We start from the raw sequence: 22,632 nt of genomic DNA, 5'->3' as shown, positions 1-22,632 counted from the left end.
CAGAACTCACAATATACTGCAGGTCAGTGATAATAAACCTAATTTTGATTCAATTCATCCAGTCCCTTTTACAGCTTGGATTCCCTCCCAAACTCTGCAGATCATGGCTCCCATATGTAACCTCATTACTTCTACTATGAATCAGTGTTGTGAAAACTGCCCCTCTGTGATTTGACCCAGAATGTTTTGTAATCAGCCAAATGTGAAGCAACCCATAAGCATTGTGCAGATTGCTGTCACTTAGCTGTGCTAAACATCCTTGACACTTGTCTGTCAAGCTTTAGGATATTTTAAGCTTGTGAAATGCATTAAAACACCGAACCACTGTTGAACAGAGGGGGAGTTGTATGCTGGATCCTACCTATGTGCTTCTTGAATATTGATGGAGTGTTTGAGTCAGCGCCAAAAGTGGGGTAAATTCCGATTGCAACACCTATATCCCTCACCCTGTCTGGTAGAGCATAAGAAAGCAGTAACAATGTTACACAAGCATTAAAATGTCTTTATCTCCTGACTGAGCCTGCCAGTATTAAGCTGTGTGGCATCTCTCTGCTGTGTGCATCAGAGTTTGATTCCCTGTGGAACCAAGAACTGTAGTTAAAGGCTAAATAATTTCCAGCACAGCCTTCAAAACTTCACTTGGAAACTCACTGCCATGCCGGCACTGAGCAGCCTGGCTTTACATTCAGGTCATTATCCTGCATCCACGATTGTCAATGACTGCTAAACGACTGTGTAACTAAACTCCTGTCATAATGGATTTTGTTTTGTGTGGACAAGAACAACTGACTGGAATCCCTGCAGTGGTGTATCCTCTGATGACTGGTTACCTGGGTTTCAGTCTCCGAAGAAACAGGACCTGCTCAGAGGGAATGTTGCTCTAACACATTCCTTGCCTCGCACACCATGCTGACATAATCCCAATGTACAGGACACCAGTATTGCAACTTGGCCACTATTCCCCTTGTCTTGGGACAGTAGCTGTGGCTTGGGCATTTCAACAGCAAGGGTTCTAGTACTGATTCCTGCGGAAAACCACTGGTTATAGGAAACCAAATCACCCTTCTACTCAAACAACAGGAATTCTGCAGATGCTGGAAATTCAAGCAACACACATCAAAGTTGCTGGTGAACGCAGCAGGCCAGGCAGCATCTCTAGGAAGAGGTACAGTCGACATTTCAGGCCGAGACCCTTCGTCAGTTAGTCCTGATGAAGGGTCTCGGCCTGAAACGTCGACTGTACCTCTTCCTAGAGATGCTGCCTGGCCTGCTGCGTTCACCAGCAACTTTGATGTGTGTCACCCTTCTACTGTCACTTAGTGCCAAGCCTACTTGCCCGAGATCCCATTGGCCCTAATCTTTTGGATTAATTGAAAGTCTTATTGAAATCTACATAAACCATATCTACTGCACTACTTTCATCAATACACTTTCTATTGCTTCCTCAAAAGATTGGTAAGGGTAGTGCTGGCCTTAAAGCCAAGCTAGATTTCTCTCATTAGCCCCCACCTTTCCAAGTAATTATTTATCCTGTCCCATAACCACTGACGTTAGGCTCATGGGGGTATATTTGCTAGGCTTTTCCATTCTGCTCTTCTTGAAAAGAAGGACCATGTTTATGTCGTCCTTTGGTAGCTCACTTCCGGCCAGTAAAGATAAACAAATCTCGGCGGGAGCCCCAGTGATCTCTTTCTTTGGCTCCCATTGTGGCCTCAGTCAAATCTCGTCTGGCCCTGGGGATTTATCCATCCTTACGCCTGTGAAGGCTCCAAGCACCTTCTGTTGATGGACTGAAATAGAATGAGGAGTGAACCATTCAACCCAGCACAGCTCCTCCTCCATTCAAAGGCCATGGGTAATTTTTACCCCAGTACTAGTACCGTATACCTTGATATCCTTAATATCGACAAGTCTGAGGTTAGCTGAATTGAATCTACTGAGTAACTGAGGCTCAATAGCTATGATAGAGAGAATTTAAAAGACTTGTTGCCTGTTTGCTGAAGAGATTTCTCTGCATTCTCGGTCCTGGATGGCTGGCTTGTTACTTTGCAACTGTGACCCCTAATTTTAGACAACACATTGCCGGATCATCCCTGTGGAGCAGGACTTTTTAAAAAATAGATATACAAAACATATTGAATGTGATGTGTCAAAATGTTTAATCTTTTCTAACTCCAGCAACTCTGCCACTTTTGGGAAATTTTGCAATTAATCTTATACTACTGCAAGTGATTCATAGCTGTCCATTTGCTGGGGGTAGGGGGTTGTGTTGTTAATATTATCACATGGTGCCCCTTCCCCCAGGTGTGCTCAACAGGAAGTGAAGAGGTTGCTTTAGTCTGTTCCTAATCTGTACAGTACCTGACCTGGAAATATTTGATTCAACAATGCAGAGAAATTTGTTTTTAAATAATGTATTGAAATGGATCTGTCTGACAATGCCAGCTTTCAACAAGGAACCCTAGCTCACAGCAAAACCAATTTTCACTGACACACGTGGCCTGAGATAAGTGCATTACAGCAAGGGATGGGAACAGGCTAACAGGCACTCGGTTCAACTAGATGTGATACTGCACCATGGATCATGACAGAATCCACATAATTTATACAGGGAGGGCTTGAGGGGGTGCCCTGGACTAAAATATCAGATATTTGGGGAGAAAACAATTCTTCCTCCTCCCTCTCATTTTGCCCTACAAACCTGGTATAATCATGGCCAATGAAAATACCCATAATGGACCAAGTGCAGACAAACTGAAGGTACAAAAAGATAACAACATACATCATTTAGACAAATTCTTAAAGTTGAAAGCACACAAAAAAACTACAACATTCTTTACAAGTTTTATACATTGCTGATTCTGCAACAAAATAACAGTAAAAAAAATAAGATAAAGCCTTTTCTTCATTAATTTAACCAAGCCAGGAAAGACTCGGCAAATCCAGTTTTTATAATGACAAGGTTCAATCTTAAACACAAGTGACACAGATAGGAAAGGGTAAATTCATTTCAGAACCCATGCAATCTATTTGAAGGGGGAGGAGATTAGTCCAACGGGTTTCCCCACAATGAGACTAAAGGAAATTGGACTTGTGCAATTGGCGTTACAGTAACTGGAACTGGTTTGAATTCCATATTGTAATTATATTTAAAATATACTACATGAGGGAACACCCTCACATGCTGAGGTACAGTAAAAGGTTAAGCTGGCTTCACACTGAACTGAGGCATTTTGGTTACTCTACCTTTAAAGCAGAGTTTGAATCTCCTAACGGCCTAACTTGGATTATAACAGTCTAGGTGTGTTCTGTATGTACATTCATACCAGGGCACAAATAAATTGAGATTACAAGAGATCATCTTAACATAATGGCTCATGTATAGAATGTGTGAATATTCCTGCCCTGTGTATTCTTCACCCTTACGAACTCTGTGGTGCAAAGTAACCGAGACTGAACTGAACGCCTCAGTTTTCTTACGATTTAGTTGCAAGGTTTTGTCACTAAGCACACTATCACTCAAACCCTTTACCCCAGTTTTCTAAGAGTTAAAATACCCTGACCAGATGAGTAGTTCCAGCATTTCCTTTTTTTATTTAACCATGTTGGACACTTTTGCTGAAATTCACAGTGGACTCAAAGTCTCCTACTGAGTGCCCCCAGAGCACAAGGCAGACTCAAAGGTAACCAAGGTGTTTCTTACTGCTCTTGATAGATCTGGAACCTGCCCCCATCCCAATTAATACCAAGGAGATGTGTCTGTATGTGTCAGTGTGTGCAGCAACTTTCTCTGCTTGAAGTTCCAGCACTGTTGGCTCAGTCAAGTTTCAATCTACAGAAACACGTGAACATACTCAACACCTTGCATGATCCACAGAGTCCTGCACTCACAGACTGGGCCCTGTTTACAAGTGGAGAGCTGCTCACACATATCTTTGTAGCTCTGTATGCTCAGTCAATTGAGTAGTATGGGCTTGGTGAACTAATTTATTGGTTGAGCTTATATCAGAAAAGTGGTTGGAACTCTGAAAAACAAAGCTTTTTATTTAATTTTACTGTTTGACCTCAACTTGAGTGGGCCATATGCGCCTGTGGAGAGCAAGGCCAGGGCAACCTCCCCAACCCTTCCCAGTGACTAGCCTCTGGCCAGGTGTACACTGGAGACAAGCTCCTGCATACTGACCCCCAGTGAACGCATTAGACGCAATGGGGAGCAGCAGCCAGAACAACATCAACAATACTATTCAGCTCATCAGCTGACCTGTGATGGAACCTCTACTGAAGATACTGCAAGCAAACAAAACTGATTCCAAGCTTGATTTCAGTGGGAAGGGGTTGTCATCTTTGAAAGAACCATAAGGCACAGAGATGATCCAATTGTTCCTACACTCCAGCCTGCCTGCCTACCCCCTGAAAGGCAGCGTAAAACAAAGATCCCAAATACAAACATCTGCAAAGCAACAAACAAGGTGATAACAAGACAGGAATGTCCACAGAATTTATGTCTCAGTCGATTGAGGAACTTCACTATCGAGCATTGGACTGCTATCCCTCAGATCTCTGACTAAACCCCAGGTTGAATCCAAAGTCCAAAAGACAAATTGGTGCAGCCGTTCAGTACTACACGCACCAGCAGCTCTTACAGCTCCCCAGCATGCAGCAAAGTAGATCAGTAACCTGATCAAAGTGATAAATATCTATGCACCGCTGGGCACAAAGCAAGTCCAACAACTCCAAGGCAACTATACGTAATGTACTTGTAGGGGACTTCCACCCACAGCAGCTTCCGAGCTTCCTGGTCCCTGGGGGAGACTCCAGCCAACCTGCAAACAAAGGCCAAGGCCAGTGATTTTATAACCTGCCGTGCGAAAAACACAATCACAATGCCAATGGTAAATCGGGCAACCATCCTGCCGAGGAGTTCAGGTGTCACCGAAGGCATCTCATAAGGCGGAGCCGACAAGGGCTCCGGGATAAGCCCCCACTGATAATTAATCCAAGTGGCCAAGGTAGCTCCTCCACCTGCACTGACTATATTAGTGGTGTCACCCCTTGCTGTGCTCCAATGGTCCAGCTCGGGATAGTTTATAGATAGCAGGAAGGACAGTGTCAGTGCTAGTACAGGAGCAAAGTGATTCTTCATTTGGAAAGTCTCAATGGCATCCCAGAAAGGGTACGAAACGGTTACCAGCACAGCAGTGATTGCAATTCCACAGAGCACATCCTGAAGAAAAGAAAGGACCATTAGTTGTAGCAAGCCATGGGAATAAATTTCAAATCAACTTCAATTTCTCACCAAGCTGCCATTTCAGGCCTGACCACTTACAGGATCTAAAACATCACCTGATAAGGATTGAACAAAAAGAATACTGAAGTATTGAGATTTAGCATGAACATTATTTGGGAGCATGGCAATCAGTCCTGAATGCAAAACATTATCTTACTCCTTACTTAACCTTCACCTCCTGAAAGTATTTGGCCCTAGTTGCAGAATGAATTGCAATGACACCCCACAGAGATATATAAGATAATTGGCAGCTTATCTGACTGTAAAAGAAATCCTAACTTTAGCCCTCATACCATATTACCAGCACACGCTCTCCAGGATGGAAGACGTTCCAGTGGAAAGCTCTACAATACCTAACCATTCATTAACAATCCAGACTCTGTAGAGAGATAGAGTCTTTTTTTGTTGTTTGTCCTCCAGCTAAAGAAGTGTGGTTCTTGGATTGAGATAACAGCAGAAGCTTTTAGTGAATAGAAAACTTTGAAAGGAATGCTGCTTTTAGCTGTTAATACTTAGGGCTAGGCACTGTTTGGCAGTTTTGACTGGAGTAAGTCAACAAACCCGAGGGTGACTGCAATAATGGAGAGGGTGAATAGTCTGAAGTATGCAGTTGCTCCTGCAACCCCCAGGGTAGTGAGCAGGCTCACTGTTGGAAACCAATAAAACCACAGTCATTTTTTTCCAGAATAAAGATTGACTTTAGAAGTATGCCACCTGTTCTGTGAAACTTTGGTTAACATTTTTAAAACCCTTTGGGATTGTATAAAACGCTGGCAAGGCAGCACTTATTTACCATTCCCTAATGGCCCAGGGGCATTCGGGATTAACCTTGTATTGTGCGTCATGAGCCACAAATCTGTGCAATAATGACAGGTCCCATTCCTGACAGCTTTACAAGAACCTGGCATCACAAATTGACCAAATGATTAAAATCATTTTATCACCGTGTGATTTGAACTCATGTCCAATGAGGTCCTGGTCTAATTCCACGACCATTAGGTTAACATAGTGAAACACTAGATCAATCGAATTAAGTGGGTGCTCTGGGTGGGATGGGGGTTCGACAATACAATGGGTTGGTAGGTAGGTGGGATTGGGATGGAAGGTAGATAAGAGGGGTAGATTGGCAAGGTGGGGAATGCATGTACTTACATCTGTGGGATACAGTGGGAAGGTGAATAGGGGAAGAGTAGGGAGATGAGAATTAATAGGAGTCAGTGAGGTGAACGGGGAAGAGTAGGGATATGAGGATTAATGGGAGACAGTGGGAAAGTGGATAGGTTAGAGTAGGGATATAAGGATTAATGGGAAACAGTGAGGTGAACAGGGAAGTGTAGGGAGATGAGAATTAATGGGAGACAGTGAGGTGAACGGGGAAGAGTAGGGATATGAGGATTAATGGGAGACAGTGAGGTGAATGGGGAAGAATAGGGAGATGAGGATTAATGGGAGACTGTGAGGTGAACGGGGAAGAGTAGGGATATGAGGATTAATGGGAGACAGTGAGGTGAATGGGGAAGTGTAGGGAGATGAGGATTAATGGGAGACAGTGAGGTGAATGGGGAAGAGTAGGGAGATGAGAATTAATGGGAGACAGTGAGGTGAATGGGGAAGAATAGGGATATGAGGATTAATGGGAGACTGAGGTGAATGGGGAAGTGTAGGGATATGAGGATTAATGGGAGACAGTGAGGTGAATGGGTTAGAGTAGGGATAGGAGGATTAATGGGAAACAGTGGGGAAGTGAATTGGGTAGAATTGGGAGATGAGGATTAATGGGAAACAGTGAATGAATGGGAAAGAGTAGTGAGATGAGGATTAATGCAAAAGTGGGTTAATAACAAAGTCAAAGCATGGGATTTGTTAAACTCATCTTTTATCAATAGTCTGAAGTAATTATTCTTTGAACTAGTGTTAAATTTCTGTGCTTCAGAACATAACCTTCCATTGCTTCTCAAAGATACAAATTTGCAAATACTTCAGTCACCTTTTATGCTAATTTATTCACTTTTTGTTATATTGTTGGCAATTAAATTTTGTTTTAAAACATCTGTTGAACCAAGGTCATAAAGCAAACCTTCTGCAACAGAATCCTTTGTATATAAATTGCTGTGTTTGTCTTACCAAAACTGTATGCATTCCTGTGTAAATACGGCTGAGAGAGACCAAGGTACAAATCGTTACCGCAAACAGCAAACCCAGCTCAAAGGGAAACGGGTACTGGAAAAGAGAGAGAGAGACACACACACAGATGCACTTAATGGGTTAGATACAGTGCAAGGTTCTGTCTGCACTGCCCCATCAAACAATCCAAGAGCAGGAACCACACTGATTAGACTCAGCACATATTTAATACCTATCGAATTCTATTTTTCTCTGAAGTCAGTGCTAACACAGGTGGGAGCATTTTCAGTATACTCTCTGAATCTAAGTAAATGTGATGAGATGGGGTTGCTTGAGATAAGTATAAATATAATCCTTGACATCCAAAACCATGAACCCACATTTCATTATACACTTTGGTACTGAACTTCAAATGTTCAGCTGTACATGTTCTAATTCTAGCTGTGCAGTGTGTCTCCCATAGTCCCCAGTCAATGTCACAGCTTAATCCTACTCCTTGCATCTTCTTGTGTAAAATAAAGATCTCAATACAGACACAGCTTTCTGCTTTGCAATGCCCCAAGGCTATCAAATCCATTTCATAAGCCATGCACACAGTTCTTTGCAATGAACTGCGCTTATGACCTTTGAACAAGAGAATGTATTGCAGCAAGAATGACTCAAATAAAATCCCCAGGCAATCTCAACCAAAAGACAAAACTGGAACGAGGGTTCAATGAACTCTAATCCCACAAAAATGTAGCCCAAATGAAGTCTGGAATAAAACCCAAACTATCGGATCATTTGTGGTGCAAGCTACTCTTTTAGCACTCGGACTGTCCACTTCTCCAAGAAATGAAACCACATCACTTTGCAAACCCTGAGTGTACAGGATGACAGGTCTTGACAGAATCAACATTCAATGAAGGATCATTCCACAGATGCATCCTCAACTTGCTGTAAACTTGTTTTGCCTGTCAGCTTTAGGTTATGGATAGCACTTCAAGTCATAAGTCAGAATATCATACTTTCAAAGTAAAGTCAGACTTGACCTTGCCAGAGCAGTATGAAGAAAATGCCACTCTAATGGAAAAGGTCTTCTTCAAGAGAAAAGCAGGAAGCAGTTCCTACTTTTTATGTCATTGTTTATCCCTGAACATTATTAAAATAGATTACCTGGTCATTTATCACGTTATTGTTTGTGTAAATTGGCTCCCACGTTTTTGACAATGCATGCATCTCCACGCAGAAAGGGAGTGTCCGATAAAACCTCAGGAAGAGATTCTGTGACCAGAAACTAACCTGTACTGTGGGTTACTGGTTGATTGTTTTGTTAATCCTTTTTTTTGCCTCACTCTCGTCGTTTGAAACAAACTCGCATAGCAGAGTACCTAGGTTTGTGAGCTCAGTGTATGCAGATGCAGAAATGCAGAAATTCCTTTTCTGACACTCAGTAGTAACTGATTAACCAGATAGAGAGTCATTTTCACAGTAATTAAGTTTTACTGCACTCAGAGATGACCTTGCCAGTAATTTTAAAGGCTTCTTGGCAGCTCCGAACAGGGAACACCTGGTTCCAGTTACCTTGCTTTTAAAACATGTTCTTCCTCATTTAGCTTCCTCTACTCTGGTCAACAGACAGTGAGAGGTTGGAACATAGCAATCTCTCCCTCAAACCGCCTATTGCCATAGTCCTTTGCCAGTGTTTATGAACAATGAAAACTTGAGAAGGGGGGTGAATGACGTGTGTGTGCGTGTGTTGCACACATCTGTGAACGTCTATCTGGATGGATCTGTGGGATCCACCAAAACTTCCATTCACCCTGGTTGAGATTTATCAACAAGCAAAAGGAATGAAACCCAAATCAGACATTGGCATGGCAAGGGATGATAGCAAGTCAGAAAAGGGAAAGAAAAATCAAACAGGGCTAATTTTTTTTTTTGTAGAAAAATTGATTTGTCATTCTGAGAACTAGCAATTAAGTAGAACAGATGCAAACATCTTGAAGTTCCCACTGAATTCTTAACACTGAAAGATTAAGGAAGAAAATAATTATGCCTCACCTTGTACCTGTTCATTGTGGCCAAGAGGAAGGTGAAAGGAATGGCAGTGGCCGCCATGGCATGAGTGGAAGGCATGCCATACTCCGCATCCACCCGCACCTCAAGCTTAATTACTGGAGGTGATGGGGGTCTCGGCCATCTTAAGACGTCTTTCGAAGCCTGCCCAATGTACATCACAACCTGGAGTATTGTGAAGGCAAGGAGAGAGACATTAATCCACTATAAACATTTCTTATCCTTGACCTTCTGCATTCCCAAGATGTCAGGACCCATCACAATCTGTGTGTCTGGAAGCTTTTTAATTACCTCTTCTAACTTCCAACCATAGCATTTGCTCCAAATGGGATATTTACACAGTCCTTTAGAGTGATGGCTTGACCCAACCTTAGTCTCATGATGAAAATTACTATCAAACCCTTGGTCTCACTGGGGGCTTTGATAAATTTAAATTTCTCACCTCAGCCTTTAGAGTCCAATTTAAATAAATAATGACAGCAATGCTCAAACGAGCCCTTCTTCCCGTTTTCCCTACCCAACCTGTTTCTTCCTGCTGTTCTACTCTGTAATGTGCCCTTGGAAAAGAACCCTGCTCATGTGGATGCATCATTAAACAACTCCCTGGCTGGGGTACAAGTGGGGTCAGCTAAACCTCCAGGAAATTAAGATTAACCTCCCAGCCACTACTTCAAGTAAAACTACAAAGAAATTATACTACATTCTTTAGATCTTTTTTCCAACGTATTAGTAATTAGGGAGGGAGGGAGAAGATGGCGGCGTGATGGCAGTGTGCACAGCCACTTCGGTGGTGAATATCTGTGATCTGTCAAGTAGGGGACCGTGCACAATTCTGATTTGATGGAGACAGACGTGAGTATGGAGGAAGATCTGGAAAACTTCTGAAATGCCCGCTTCACTGCTACTGCTACTGTGTGGTAACTGGAATCTCCAGAGCAGAAGGCCCTGATATCCTCGGTTTTGCGTGTTTCAGTGGCCGGGGTGAGGTCGAAGGCGCTCGGCAGAGGATGGCGCTTGGGAGGCTGTATCGGAGAGGCTGGTCGGAAGCTCGAAGCTTTCGGACGGATGGACTCAGTGTCAGCTGCTTCCAAGGCATCGGCAAGTTGACGGTGCCTGGAGGTTTATGGCAGGGAGTTTCTCCCTTTTGCCACCTGCTATCGGGGACTCGGGGACTTTTGAGACTTTATTTACTGTGCCCATGGTTTGTTCTTCATCAAATTATGGTATTGCTTTGCACTGCTGTAACTATATGTTATAATTATGTGGTTCTGTCAGTGTTAGTCTTTGGTTTGTCCTGTTTTCTGTGATATCACTCCGGAGAAATATTGTATCATTTCTTAATGCATGTCTGCATTTCTAAATGACAGTAAAAAGAGGACTGAGTGTTCTCATAATCTAAATCTAAATCTAATTAAGGCACTAGAGATAAAATTTTAATAGATAGCCAAGAATCATCCAATCAGGCAATGAGAAGACCTCTTATTTTTCAGATGACTGTGGGAAGGTGGGTTGCTAATCAAACAAGCTCGCTATGCAAACTGTTCACCTGGAGCTGGGAGTACTGGGTGAAACCTTCAGGAATTCATTCGACCTAAGTTTGCAACCCAAGGAGCGGGAACGAAGAAAAAAACAACTGAATACTATAGTGAAGCTGACAGAGTTGGGGATAAAAGAGATAGGTGTTGAGAATGTGGTTCCCTTTCATAATTATCTTACGACTTTCTATTGTTTAATGAACATCTTTGATGAAATGAATAAACTCTTCTTGAGCTTCCAGCCGGCGACAGGTATCAATCTTAACCGACAAACTCTGCCATCCTCATCAGCAATGATGCTTTAATCACCTTCGAAGGTAGTCACAACTTATTTTTTTCTTGCAAACCAGTAAGATGGCCACCTAGCACTCTGGGGTTCAGGTTTTCTGCACCATACTCGTTCCAGCATTGAGACCGAATGTTATGATTGATCTGTCATTGTGATGGGGCTTCACCACCCTACTTTAAAGTTTCGGCCATGAGTTTATTAATCCCAGCATGTGGAAAAAAAAAATTGCTGTGGTCAGGCTGTAAATTTCCTTTTACTATCATAATCCCACTCTCATGTGTAACTTAATGTAATGTTCTGGAACTATCTTTTGCTTTCCCTAAACTCTTCATGTACCTTTTTAAAGTTACCTTATCCCCAAGCCCTAATCTTTTCCCAAATCTGATATCTAAAGATCAGCCTTATGGTTCCTCCCTCTGCAACGTCTCCAGCTCTCTCCTGTCACCTGTCACCCGATTTTGATATTATCTGCTCTAAAATGACTATTGAGAATATGAATGACAGAGATTTTCAAGCTATGAATAGTAAATGGTGACTTACCGGAGTATTTCTATATTTCACATTTCCAGCATCAGCAGTAGCAAATTGCAAGGTGAGATCTTAAGGGATATTGAATCAATATAAATGGACAAAAGCAAGATACTGGTGAAACATTGAGTGAACAGCAGAAGAGCCATGATTAGTCTTCCATTGTTCTTAGGGTTTGTGATTTGGATATTTGGAGTATTAAATCACTTCTTCCTTCTGACCATTCGACTTTCTGAAAGTTCTGCATTATATTCAACTTATTGACCTGAGTCACACATAACAACTTTTATAATAAAAACTGCTGGAAATACTGAGCAAGTTTGGCAACATCAGTGAAATCGGAAGCATTTAATAATTTGAGTCGGTGGCCTTTCAAAAGTGTTCATTAAAAAAAAAATCACAGTATAAGAAATTAATTGAATGAGAAAATGAACAGCAGTATTTTGCTTTGTATTTTAACCTGGATATTTAATTTAACCTGAATGATTAACTGCTCCTTTGTGCTTTGAGGCTGGGACTTTTGTTTCCATTTTAGCTGATGGTGATGATGAGCCATTCACAAAACATCTTGGTAAACTAGTTCTGCACCGGATAAATTACCACATGATGACGTAACTATGTAAGGCAAGCACCGACATAACCATCCAGAAAGCAGCTTTTGATCAGGAGGGAATAGTGGGTGGAGGCCTTCACTAAAAATCAACAGTCTTAGACTTTTGTAACACCTTCTCGTCCTTCCCCTAATGTCCCACCCCTGCTATCAATTGTCAGTTGGGATGTTTAGCAATGAATTACTGCCAGATGAGATTATTCTCTTCAAGTTATTCTATAATTGACAGGACATCCATTGGTAAGTTTTGGGTTCAGGTATTCGGATACCAGTTTAAACACTATAAACTCTTCAATCCAGGAATATGTGCTGGGTCTGACATCAGATGTTTGTGCCCAAGTATCAGACACAATCAACTAGCATTTGAGGAATAATCCTAAACAAAGGTGTCTTTGGGCCTGAATTGTTAAATGTTATGCTTGTTATTCAAATTAGGGAAATCCCCACATTTGTTCTCCAGTCTGAAGAGGTGATACAAGCCAATAAGTGAAGCTAAGGTATATGAGCATTTTGGGTCAAGCTCTTTATTGGCAAATATAGGCATAAACAGATCAATCTGATCTCTCTCTCTCACTCACACACACACACACACACACACACACACACACACACACACACGCAATAGCTACTTGAATGAGGTACCAGCAGGATATGATGATGTCAACATTTAATTGCAACACTGACTTAATAAAATATCCCAAGGAGTTTCACCATATTATAACATTTTAAACAGGACCACACTGAATTTGACAGAGACCAGGAGAAGGAAAATAAATCAAGTTTGTATATTGCCATTGTTGTGTTAACCACCGTAAGAGATTGCATTTATCCCAGTGCTTTGTCATTTAAGCACTTACCCTCCCATGTAACATTAACAAAAGAAGAAACTCACTGCCCAGACATTGATCACTCTCCGAGCAACATGTGGGTCAATATTCCAGTAGCAGAAGGGAAGGAAGGTGATGTAAAAAACCTCCTGGCCCAATGTGGCAGCAAACAGGAAGAGGTAGTAGAGGAAATAATTCTCAATCTTGTATTTCTTCAGAGGAATCTAGAGGAATCATACACACAACATGGTCATTGGGCTTTGAGGAGCAAGCCAGTAGATCTTGCAGCAGTCGAGAGCTGAGATGGTGATAGACAGCTGAACTTTGTAAAACACAATGTACATTATGTCAATCCATCAGTAATACTAGAAGAACAGCCTGTTGGTATTTCTTGAGCATCAAACTAAGCTACTAAGTCAACATTCTGTGTTACAAGAGGGAAAAAAACTCTCCAGTACACTAAGGATTGCAGCCAGGATGCCTGTAGCCTCTTAACTGACCTTCAAGAATCTCACCCAGAGTTACTGGATAATGCCCTTGAAGGAATTACCATGAGCAGAACAAGGTTACCAATATAATGTAGTAATATGGCACTACCATAAAATTATATAGTAAAACACTGTCCCAACATTTTAATTTGACTTCCCACTATATAACAAATGTTTTCAATGTATTTTATATATTGGATGCTAAAGTAATTACAGCTTCATAAATTAATCAAAATGTAGGGTCCAGGTTTGGCCAGTCACGTTGACCCAGAAAGGTAGTATGAGTAGCTCCAAGGCAAGCGAAAGGGAAAAGTGTGGAGCAATAGTCTGAAAGTGCATATGGGCCAACAGCTGGAAAGGAAAAGTTACAAATGTATAAAGTAATTAGCCAGGATAAAGAAACAAGAAATGCATGAATAAAACAATTGATCAGAAGAACCAATCTGAATAAATGCTCCTATATAAAACCACGTGCATGGAGAAACAGTGAAATGAATTAAAGGCACAACATTCAGCTTGAAGGTGTATGGCAACGTCACCAAAACTATAACAAACTGCAGGACATTCAGGACTTGGAACAAAATAAAACTAGGACGTCTACATGGAAATAAGTTCTCTAAATGATAGTAAAATATATCACTTCTGTCATATAAAGACTACAGGACAAAGGAGCAGATTTAGGCCATTTGGCCCATCAAATCTGCTCCATATTCAGTCATGGCTATGGTTTTTTTGTTTCCAACCCCATTCTTCTGCCTTCTCTCCATAACCCTTAAAGCCTTATCAAGTAAGAACTTCATAATCTCGGACTTAAATATACCCAATAAATTGGCCTCCATGGCCCTCTATGGCAACAGATTCCACAGATTCACTATCCTCTGGCTGAAGAGGTTCTTAGTTGTCACAGTTTTAAAGGGACATCTCTTAATTCTGAGACTGTGCTCTCAAACCCTAGACTCTTCTACTGATGAAAACATCCTGTCCAGGTTCGGTCTGTTCAGGCCTTTTAGGCAAAGTGTTTGCTAAAGTGAGGTAACCCAAGTAAGGAAAGAGTTGGGCAACACACATCAAAGTTGCTGGTGAACGCAGCAGGCCAGGCAGCATCTATACGAAGAGGTACAGTCGACGTTTCGGGCTGAGACCCTTCATCAGGACTAACTGAAAGAACAGCTAGTAAGGGATTTGAAAGTGGGAGGGGGAGGGAGAGATCCAAAATGATAGGAGAAGACAGGAGGGGGAGGGATGGAGCCAAGAGCTGGACAGGTGATTGGCAAAAGGGATATGAGAGGATCATGGGACAGGAGGCCCAGGGAGAAAGAAAAGGGGGAGGGGGGGAAACCCAGAGGATGGGCAAGGGGTATAGTGAGAGGGACAGAGGGAGAAAAAGGAGAGAGAGAGAGAAAGAATGTGCGTATGTAAATAAATAACGGATGGGGACGAGGGGGAGGTGGGGCATTAGCAGAAGTTAGAGGATTCAGTGTTCATGCCATCAGGTTGGAGGCTACCCAGACGGAATATAAGGTGTTGTTCCTCCAACCTGAGTGTGGCTTCATTACAGTAGAGGAGGCCGTGGATAGACATATCAGAATGGGAATGGGACGTGGAATTAAAATGTGTGGCCACTGGGAGATCTTGCTTTCCCTGGCAAACAGAGCGTAGGTGTTCAGCGAAATGATCTCCCAGTCTGCGTCGGGTCTCGCAAATATATAGAAGACCACATCAGGAGCACCGGACGCAGTAATATCACCCCAGCCGACTCACAGGTGAAGTGTCGCCTCACCTGGAAGGACTGTCTGGGGCCCCGAATGGTGGTAAGGGAGGAAGTGTAAGGGCATGTGTAGCACTTGTTCCTTTTACAAGGATAAGCGCCAGGAGGGAGATCGGTGGGAAGGGATGTGGGGGATGAATGGACAAGGGAGTCGCGTAGGGAGCATCCTCTTATATCCCATTTGCCAATCAACTGTCCAGCTCTTGGCTCCATCCCTCCCCCTCCTGTTTCCTCCTATCATTTTGGATCTCCCCCTCCCCCTTTCAAATCTCTTACTAGCTCTTCTTTCAGTTAGTCCTGACGAAGGGTCTCGGCCCGAAACATCGACTGTACCTCTTCGTATAGATGCTGCCTGGCCTACTGCGTTCACCAGCAACTTTGATGTGTGTTGCTTGAATTTCCAGCATCTGCAGAATTCCTCGTGTTTGCGTAAGGAAAGAGCGTGTAGAAGAAGTTGATGCACTGGTTTCCAGTGGAGCTTGTCCAGCTTACCTGCTCTAAACACCCAGGTTTGTAAGTATTAACATATAAATGCATGAATGAGTGGGCGCAACAGTATTTGGGAAATGTTATTGTCATATGGATTGAGATTGGCCCTTATTAGAAAGGAAAATGGAGGAAACATCTATAAAATTTGGTGGCTGATTGGCCATAATCACATTGAATAGTGGGACTGGTTTGAGCAACTAAATGGCCTGTTCACTTTCCAATAGTCATGGGAACAATACTATGAAGAACTCTTATTTCCAGCAGTTTGGAGAATAGCAAACATAGCACTTCTATTCGGAAAAAAAAAGGAAGAACAGAGAATAATGAGAACTACAGGCCTGTTAGCCTAACATTAACTGTTGGGTAAACACTGGAATCCATAAGTAACAGGACATTTAGAAATACCGAATAACATTATTCTGGCTTTAGGAAAGAGAAAAAAAAACACATTTAACAAATGCATTTGAGTTCTTTGAGGAAGTAACTAGCAGGATATATAGTTACTGGATATAGAACATTTGGATTTCCAAAAAACATTCAATAAATTGCTGCAATAAAGGTTACTGCGCAACAGAAAGACTCATGGGATTAAAGCTGGCATATTACATTATTATAGACGATTGGCTAACCAACAGAAAACAAATGGCAAGGGCAAACAGGTGATTTCTTTTCCGTTGTTAGGTTTTAACCAGTGGAGTGCCTCATGCTTGGGCCTCAGCTATTTTTGTTATGTATTAATAGTGGATGAAGCAGTATAGTGTACTGTATCCAGGCTTGCTAATAATATGAAGACAGTTAGCAAAGTAAGGTGTGGCAGCACTAGTGTCTACAAAGAGATTTAGAGAATTAGGGTAAGTGATTACCGTAAGCACAGAGAAGTACAAGGTTGTCCACAGAAAAGAAGTTATTTTAATTACGTAATATCACTAGATGTTAATGTTCAGTGAACTTCAGAATTGCATGGACATGCAGTGAGTGATAAAGAGAAGTAGGATGTTGGGGACAGAATATAAAAATAAGGAAATCTCTCAGCAAATATACAGGTCTTTGGTGAAATCACAGCTGGCACACAATGTATATCAATTCATGAAGGACATATTGCCTTCCAGGTGCTGCAGTGACGGTTCACTAAGTTGATACCTGGAATAAGAACAGTTTTCTGATCAGTGTTATTCACCAAATACATTGATATGTATTAGGAATTCTCTGTGGTGTGTTTGTTAGGGCATGACCATGTAACCAAAAAAAAACCCAACATTCAACAATTATAAAGAATAATATGTAATCTGGAGAGGATCACCAGACACTACTATTGAACAAAAAAAAACGCAAACACAGGATGAGATGCCAGTACATCGTGGCTGCCATTTTAAATGAAAGGTTAAGCAGAATGTGCCAGTATTCTCTGGAGTTTAGAAGAATGAGAGGTGATCTCATTGAAACAAAATTCTGAAAGGAACTTAATAGGGTATATTACGTGGTCAGGGGAGTTTAAACATTGTGGGGGGGGGTGGTTCATCAATCAAGGTTGAGACATTAAGTATATTCAAAACAGGATTGGATAGATTTTGGAATACAGGGGAAACAAATGTTAGGAGAATCAGGGAGGAAATTGGATTCAAGTCCAAAGATCAAACCAGCCATAGTCTTATACAAAGGCACGGTATCCTTGAGGGGTCCTATGGCAAACTCTTGTTTCTATTTCTTGTACAACTTTACTAACCTTCCAATGGGATAATTTCTGTTTACATACAAGGAAAGATAGGGCCTCAGCTGTTCTGCTGCAGGCACAGTATGCCACTCAAGGCAGCGCAGCCTTCATCTAGTAGTGCCTAACTATATGACAAAGTCATTGAAATACCCATGACCTTCTAAATCAACACAATAGTTCAACTTTCTGAGCCATAGCTGCCATGGCCAGTAATTAAGGTAACATCTTCAAAATACTTTAATCAGTCATCAAACTCTCAGTGGACATCAATCCAATAAGGAGAAACAGCATAGATGGATCCTGGTGCCAAGTGTCACTTTAGGAACTTCTGCAAAATATTGGATAATTTAATGATCTCAACCAAATGTCGCTTTGCTGCTGCTTGTGCGTGGCCGGGGGGAGCTGGGGGGGCTTTGGGGTTCTAACATTTAACTGTCATTCTTTAGGGAACTCCTCTGTTTTCATGGATGTTTGCGAAGAAAATGAATTTCAGGCTGTATATTGTACACATTTCTCTGAAATTAAATGCACCTATTGAAGTGTCAGCTCAGCTCAAGATTAGTCAACTGAAGACACACACAATGATTCAGGAACAGCTTTTCCCCCTCTGCCATCCAATTTCTGAATGGACCTTGAAACCATGAACACTACCTCACTACTTACTTTTTATTTCTATTTTTGCACTAATTTAACTGTTATATATATATATCTTTACTGTAATTCACAGATTTTTTTCTATTATGCATTGTGGTATACTGCTGCTGCAAAGACAACAAATTTCACAACATATGCCAGTGATAGTAAACCTAATTCTGAACTCACCTGCCTCTGCCCTGATCACAATACCTCAGTGCTATGCCTTTATACCAGTTAAAGGCCTATACAAGAGTTAGCACAACGTGCATATGTTTAAGTTTGAGAGGAGGAACCTGTTGCCATACTTAGCCTGGTGCATCACCTACCTCACCAACAGGGAAGGAATCAGCACTGAAGGTATTTGCTCATTTGTTGTTGAGTTTAACATAACCTGGAGCGCCTGGGGTTCCTCTACCAACACAGCAAATTAAATTAACTTTCAAGAATTAATTCTGCAGTGTGAGCATAAATCCGAGAACAATGCGACTGTGACTCTGCATCTCACTGCGTTGCCCTCTCACCTCAGTCTCAGAAAATTGTAGATTCAAGTCCCACACTAGAGTCCCTCATCCATAATTCACAACAACCCTTTTGCACAGTACTGAGGTACTGCCACACTGTCAGATGTTAGGCTGCAGTTGCTTCCAGCCTCTCAGCTGAATGCAAAAGATTCCATTGCGCAGAGTTTGCGCTGAGTCCTAGACAACATTTATTCAGCAGCCAACATCACTAGAAAAAATTATCACAGGATAGTTTGTGACATTTTGCTGTGTACAAATTATCTGCTGAATTTACTATATTACAATAGCGACCACACTTCAACTTGGGGGCTGTCCCCAGCACATCCGTAGGTTGTGTTCATTCTTAATACAAACAATGCGTTCCACTGTATGTTTCAACGTACTGACATTTGATGAGTAAACGAATCTGAGGCTGAAATGTATTGATAAAACAGATTTCTACCTGAGCTGATGATAACCTAATGCATAAATACAGACTCTTCAGTTCCACCTGGAGTTGGTGTCAATTAAAGCAATATCTCATTTCTGGGGCAGAGTTAGGCTCAAATTCAGTTGCGAATAGGCAATTACTCTGTATCAGGATAAATAGGAAGAGTGAAATATCTGTACTGAATGTCTCTCACAGCTCACTTTAGATCTCTGCAGAAGGAGTCTGCAGTTACACAAACAAATTTGTTACCAGCTCCCTGAAGTTCAACATGCAGTCTGCTAAATGAAGCTCAGCGTCCTTGCTGTAAAGTGTGGATTTTGTTGACTTTAGAAATCGAATAGTCTGTGGTCTACACTTAAGGTGAAGAGCTGTCACTCAGATACATTGCCTGTCATTATAGACCAAGAGGTTTTAAACCTTTACATCCAAAAGGGAGAGGATAATCAGCATGCACTGACACTGGACAACTGGAATTGTGCTATATGTCAGAGACAGGACAAGCCCAAGGAGCTGAGTGATCTCTTTCGAAGTGGATGGACAATATTTAATGATCTGATTGTAGATATATTAAAAAGGAGCAGGTTAGGCCATTCAGGCTTCCACACCTGTTCCACAGTTCAACATTTTCATGCTGATTATTCACTCCAGGAGCCTGCACCTGCCTTCTCCCCATAAATACTCTTGTGCACATAGCCTTTGTTGCTGCACAGCTGCAATTTTCTTTTATATAATGTTAACATAATTTTGAAATTATGCTAATATAATTTAATAATCTTTGGTAACATAATTGTGAATACCCTGTTATTGTGTTAATAAATATAATCCATAATTTTTCAAAATAATAAACACACACAACCTTTACTCTGAAACATTTTAGAGCTTCAACATGTTTACATTGTCAGTGTTCAAGTTACAACGCTGTTACAAATTGTAACAACAAGCACAGAATGGAAGTCGGTAGCTCATTGTTAATAAACTGCTGGTCCGCTGAACACCAACACCATCTAGTCAAAACATTTTACTTTTGCCATTGTGCCTGTCAGTTGTTTTGACTGCCTGGCATCATTTTCTTGTGTTGTGAGTTGCAGTTTGTGTTTGTTTGATGTGCACATTCCAAAAAAGAATATTTAATGTGCCACACAGTTTTCAGGCCATGTAAAAAAAATTCCTGCTCAGAGCAATAGTTGGCCCGCACAGCTGTGTAAAAAGAAAATTAGAGGGAACATTGTTACGGAAGCTGCAGAGGGTTGAAAATTTAGTCGGCTCCATCATGAGTACTAGCCTACAAAGTACCCAGGACACCTTCAAGGACCAGTGTCTCAGAAAGGCAGTGTCCATTATTAAGGACCTCCAGCACCCAGGACATGCCCTTTTCTCACTGTTACCATCAGGTAGGAGGTACAGAAGCCTGAAGGCACACACTCAGTGATTCAGGAACAGCTTCTTCCCCTCTGCCATCCGATTCCTAAATGGATATTGAACCCTTAGACACTACCTCACTTTTCTAATATATATTATTTCTGTTTTTGCACCATTTTAAATTTATTCAATACACATATACTGTAATTGATTTACTTGATTATTTTATTTTTCTTCTATATTATGTATTGCATTGAACAGCTGCTGCTAAGTTAACAAATTTTATGACACATGCAGGTGATAATAAACCTGATTCTGATTGTGAATGTTACCTCCGTCCTCCTTGAATAAATTTAAAAGACTTGGACTCCACTACTTTTGAAGAATTCCACAATTTCACCATTCTGTGTGATGACAATTCTTTCAGATCCAAATGACATACCCTTTATCCTGCAGCAGTCTGCTGCAGGGACTTTAGCCATCAGAACTTCCTCCCTAGATCGAGTTGTCTAACCTTGTTGGAGTTTTACAGGCTCCTCTGAGATTTCCTTACGAGTTCAGATGCGCCATACAACTCTTGTACCCCCATTCAATTCTTGTAAAAATATGTTAATATAGAACTCGTGCGTGAAAAAAAAATTGATACATGGAATGTAAAAGGTTGGCCACCCCTGCTCTAGTGAATATACGCCTAAGCAAATGACATAATTTGTAATTTATTGAGCAATATTCAGAAAGAGGAAATGTGAAAGATCCTCAAATTTCAGTGCAGTAAGCACCTTGACGTTCCTCATCACGAAATTAGATCAGATATAAAAGATGGGAAACCCTCACGCCCAAGATCAGGGACACGCAGCCACCCAGTTCACTGAACACAGCTGAGCTCCCTGAGTACAGGCACAGTTTGGAGTGACATAAACCAGATCCCAATGTCAGTGTGGAGTCAGACTGTGTAGGGATGGGGGATGGTGTTCCCACCACGAGGCGGCCAGCACCATTTAGAAAGTTCAGAAAAAAAAATAATTCCCGGGCCACATCAGCGTTCACGGAGCTGCGGCATGTTCCCAATTCTGCTATTCGAGGACAGTAGGCATTGTAGCTTCCCTCCACAGAAGCCCGCCCATTCCTCCCTTCCCAAAACCGCGGGTGCTGGGCCACCTGACACATATATAAGTGAGTTCAGCTGTCAAATGTGTCTTTGGGCGGCGGTGAGATCCGCCCACCGTCTCCTCCCTGTCAACGTTACTATTTAACAGACTTTTTATGTGTTCCGAAGTCCTAGCTGGGTCCACTCCCGGAGTTGCAGGGACAAGGCGAATGCATTGGCATTGCACTCACCACAGTGCCGCTCAGCGCGCCGTTGCTTTCGGTTCTGCCCTGTTCCCTCCAGGAGCTGGCTGTGGAGACTCGTGTTGTCCGTTTGTCAGCCTCGGGGGAGCGTCGCTCCGCCGGCGCGGCTCCCGAGAGCGGACGGAGCCCGCAGCGCCACTGAAAGTGAGCCACCAGCTCCGGCCCTCGCAGCCGACTTAGCAGACGGTCCATGTACGCGGCGGCCGCCGGGGGGGGGGATAAAGCGAGGGAACCAGGAGCTGCGGCCGCCCGCTGTTCACCTGCACCGTCTTCCGCTCACCTGCGCGTCACGCGCCCAGCCCTCTGGCGCCCGCGATTGGTGCGCCGGGGGTGCGTGGGCGGGACGGCAGCCCGTGATTGACAGCCAGGGCGAGGGCGCAGCAACTGCTGCGGATTGCACTCAGGGTCAACGGCATTAGGGTCACTTTGAGAAACAAGGCCCGGGCAATCAACCAATAAATAAATAAATAAATCAAATGCACGTTTCAGATTACTCTGAGGTGCCGCTATCATAAAGAGGGTTCAGATAGGAACACATCATAATGCTTGGTTAATAGTTATACCCGTTGATGTGATAGCTTCTCTTCGCATACGACTTTATGGCATTAGTCCCTACAGTGCA

The 22,632-nt window shown here is 42.3% G+C and overlaps 1 protein-coding gene across 2 annotated transcripts; it reads right to left on the bottom strand.

Moving 5' to 3' along the window:
• Positions 1 to 1,297: 1,297 nt before the first annotated feature.
• On the bottom strand, positions 1,298 to 22,294 carry LOC140188591 (sphingosine-1-phosphate phosphatase 2-like). 2 transcript variants are annotated; one of them, XM_072245020.1, is made up of 5 exons: positions 21,999 to 22,294; positions 13,324 to 13,482; positions 9,455 to 9,634; positions 7,412 to 7,507; positions 1,298 to 5,224 (listed from the first exon to the last, which is right to left on the bottom strand). In XM_072245020.1, the coding sequence occupies exons 1-5, from the start codon at positions 22,200 to 22,202 to the stop codon at positions 4,682 to 4,684; spliced, it is 1,182 nt and encodes a 393-aa protein (XP_072101121.1). In that variant the 5' UTR covers positions 22,203 to 22,294; the 3' UTR covers positions 1,298 to 4,681. The 2 variants fall into 2 exon arrangements, with proteins under 2 accessions (XP_072101121.1, XP_072101122.1); XM_072245021.1 differs by lacking the exon at positions 7,412 to 7,507.
• Between the last annotated feature and the right edge of the window lie 338 nt (positions 22,295 to 22,632).

This window comes from Mobula birostris, chromosome 27, assembly GCF_030028105.1.
Source record: "Mobula birostris isolate sMobBir1 chromosome 27, sMobBir1.hap1, whole genome shotgun sequence".
NCBI lineage: Eukaryota > Metazoa > Chordata > Chondrichthyes > Myliobatiformes > Myliobatidae > Mobula > Mobula birostris.
Note: the sequence above shows the minus strand (reverse complement) of the source record. Positions and strands in the feature narration are given on the sequence as shown.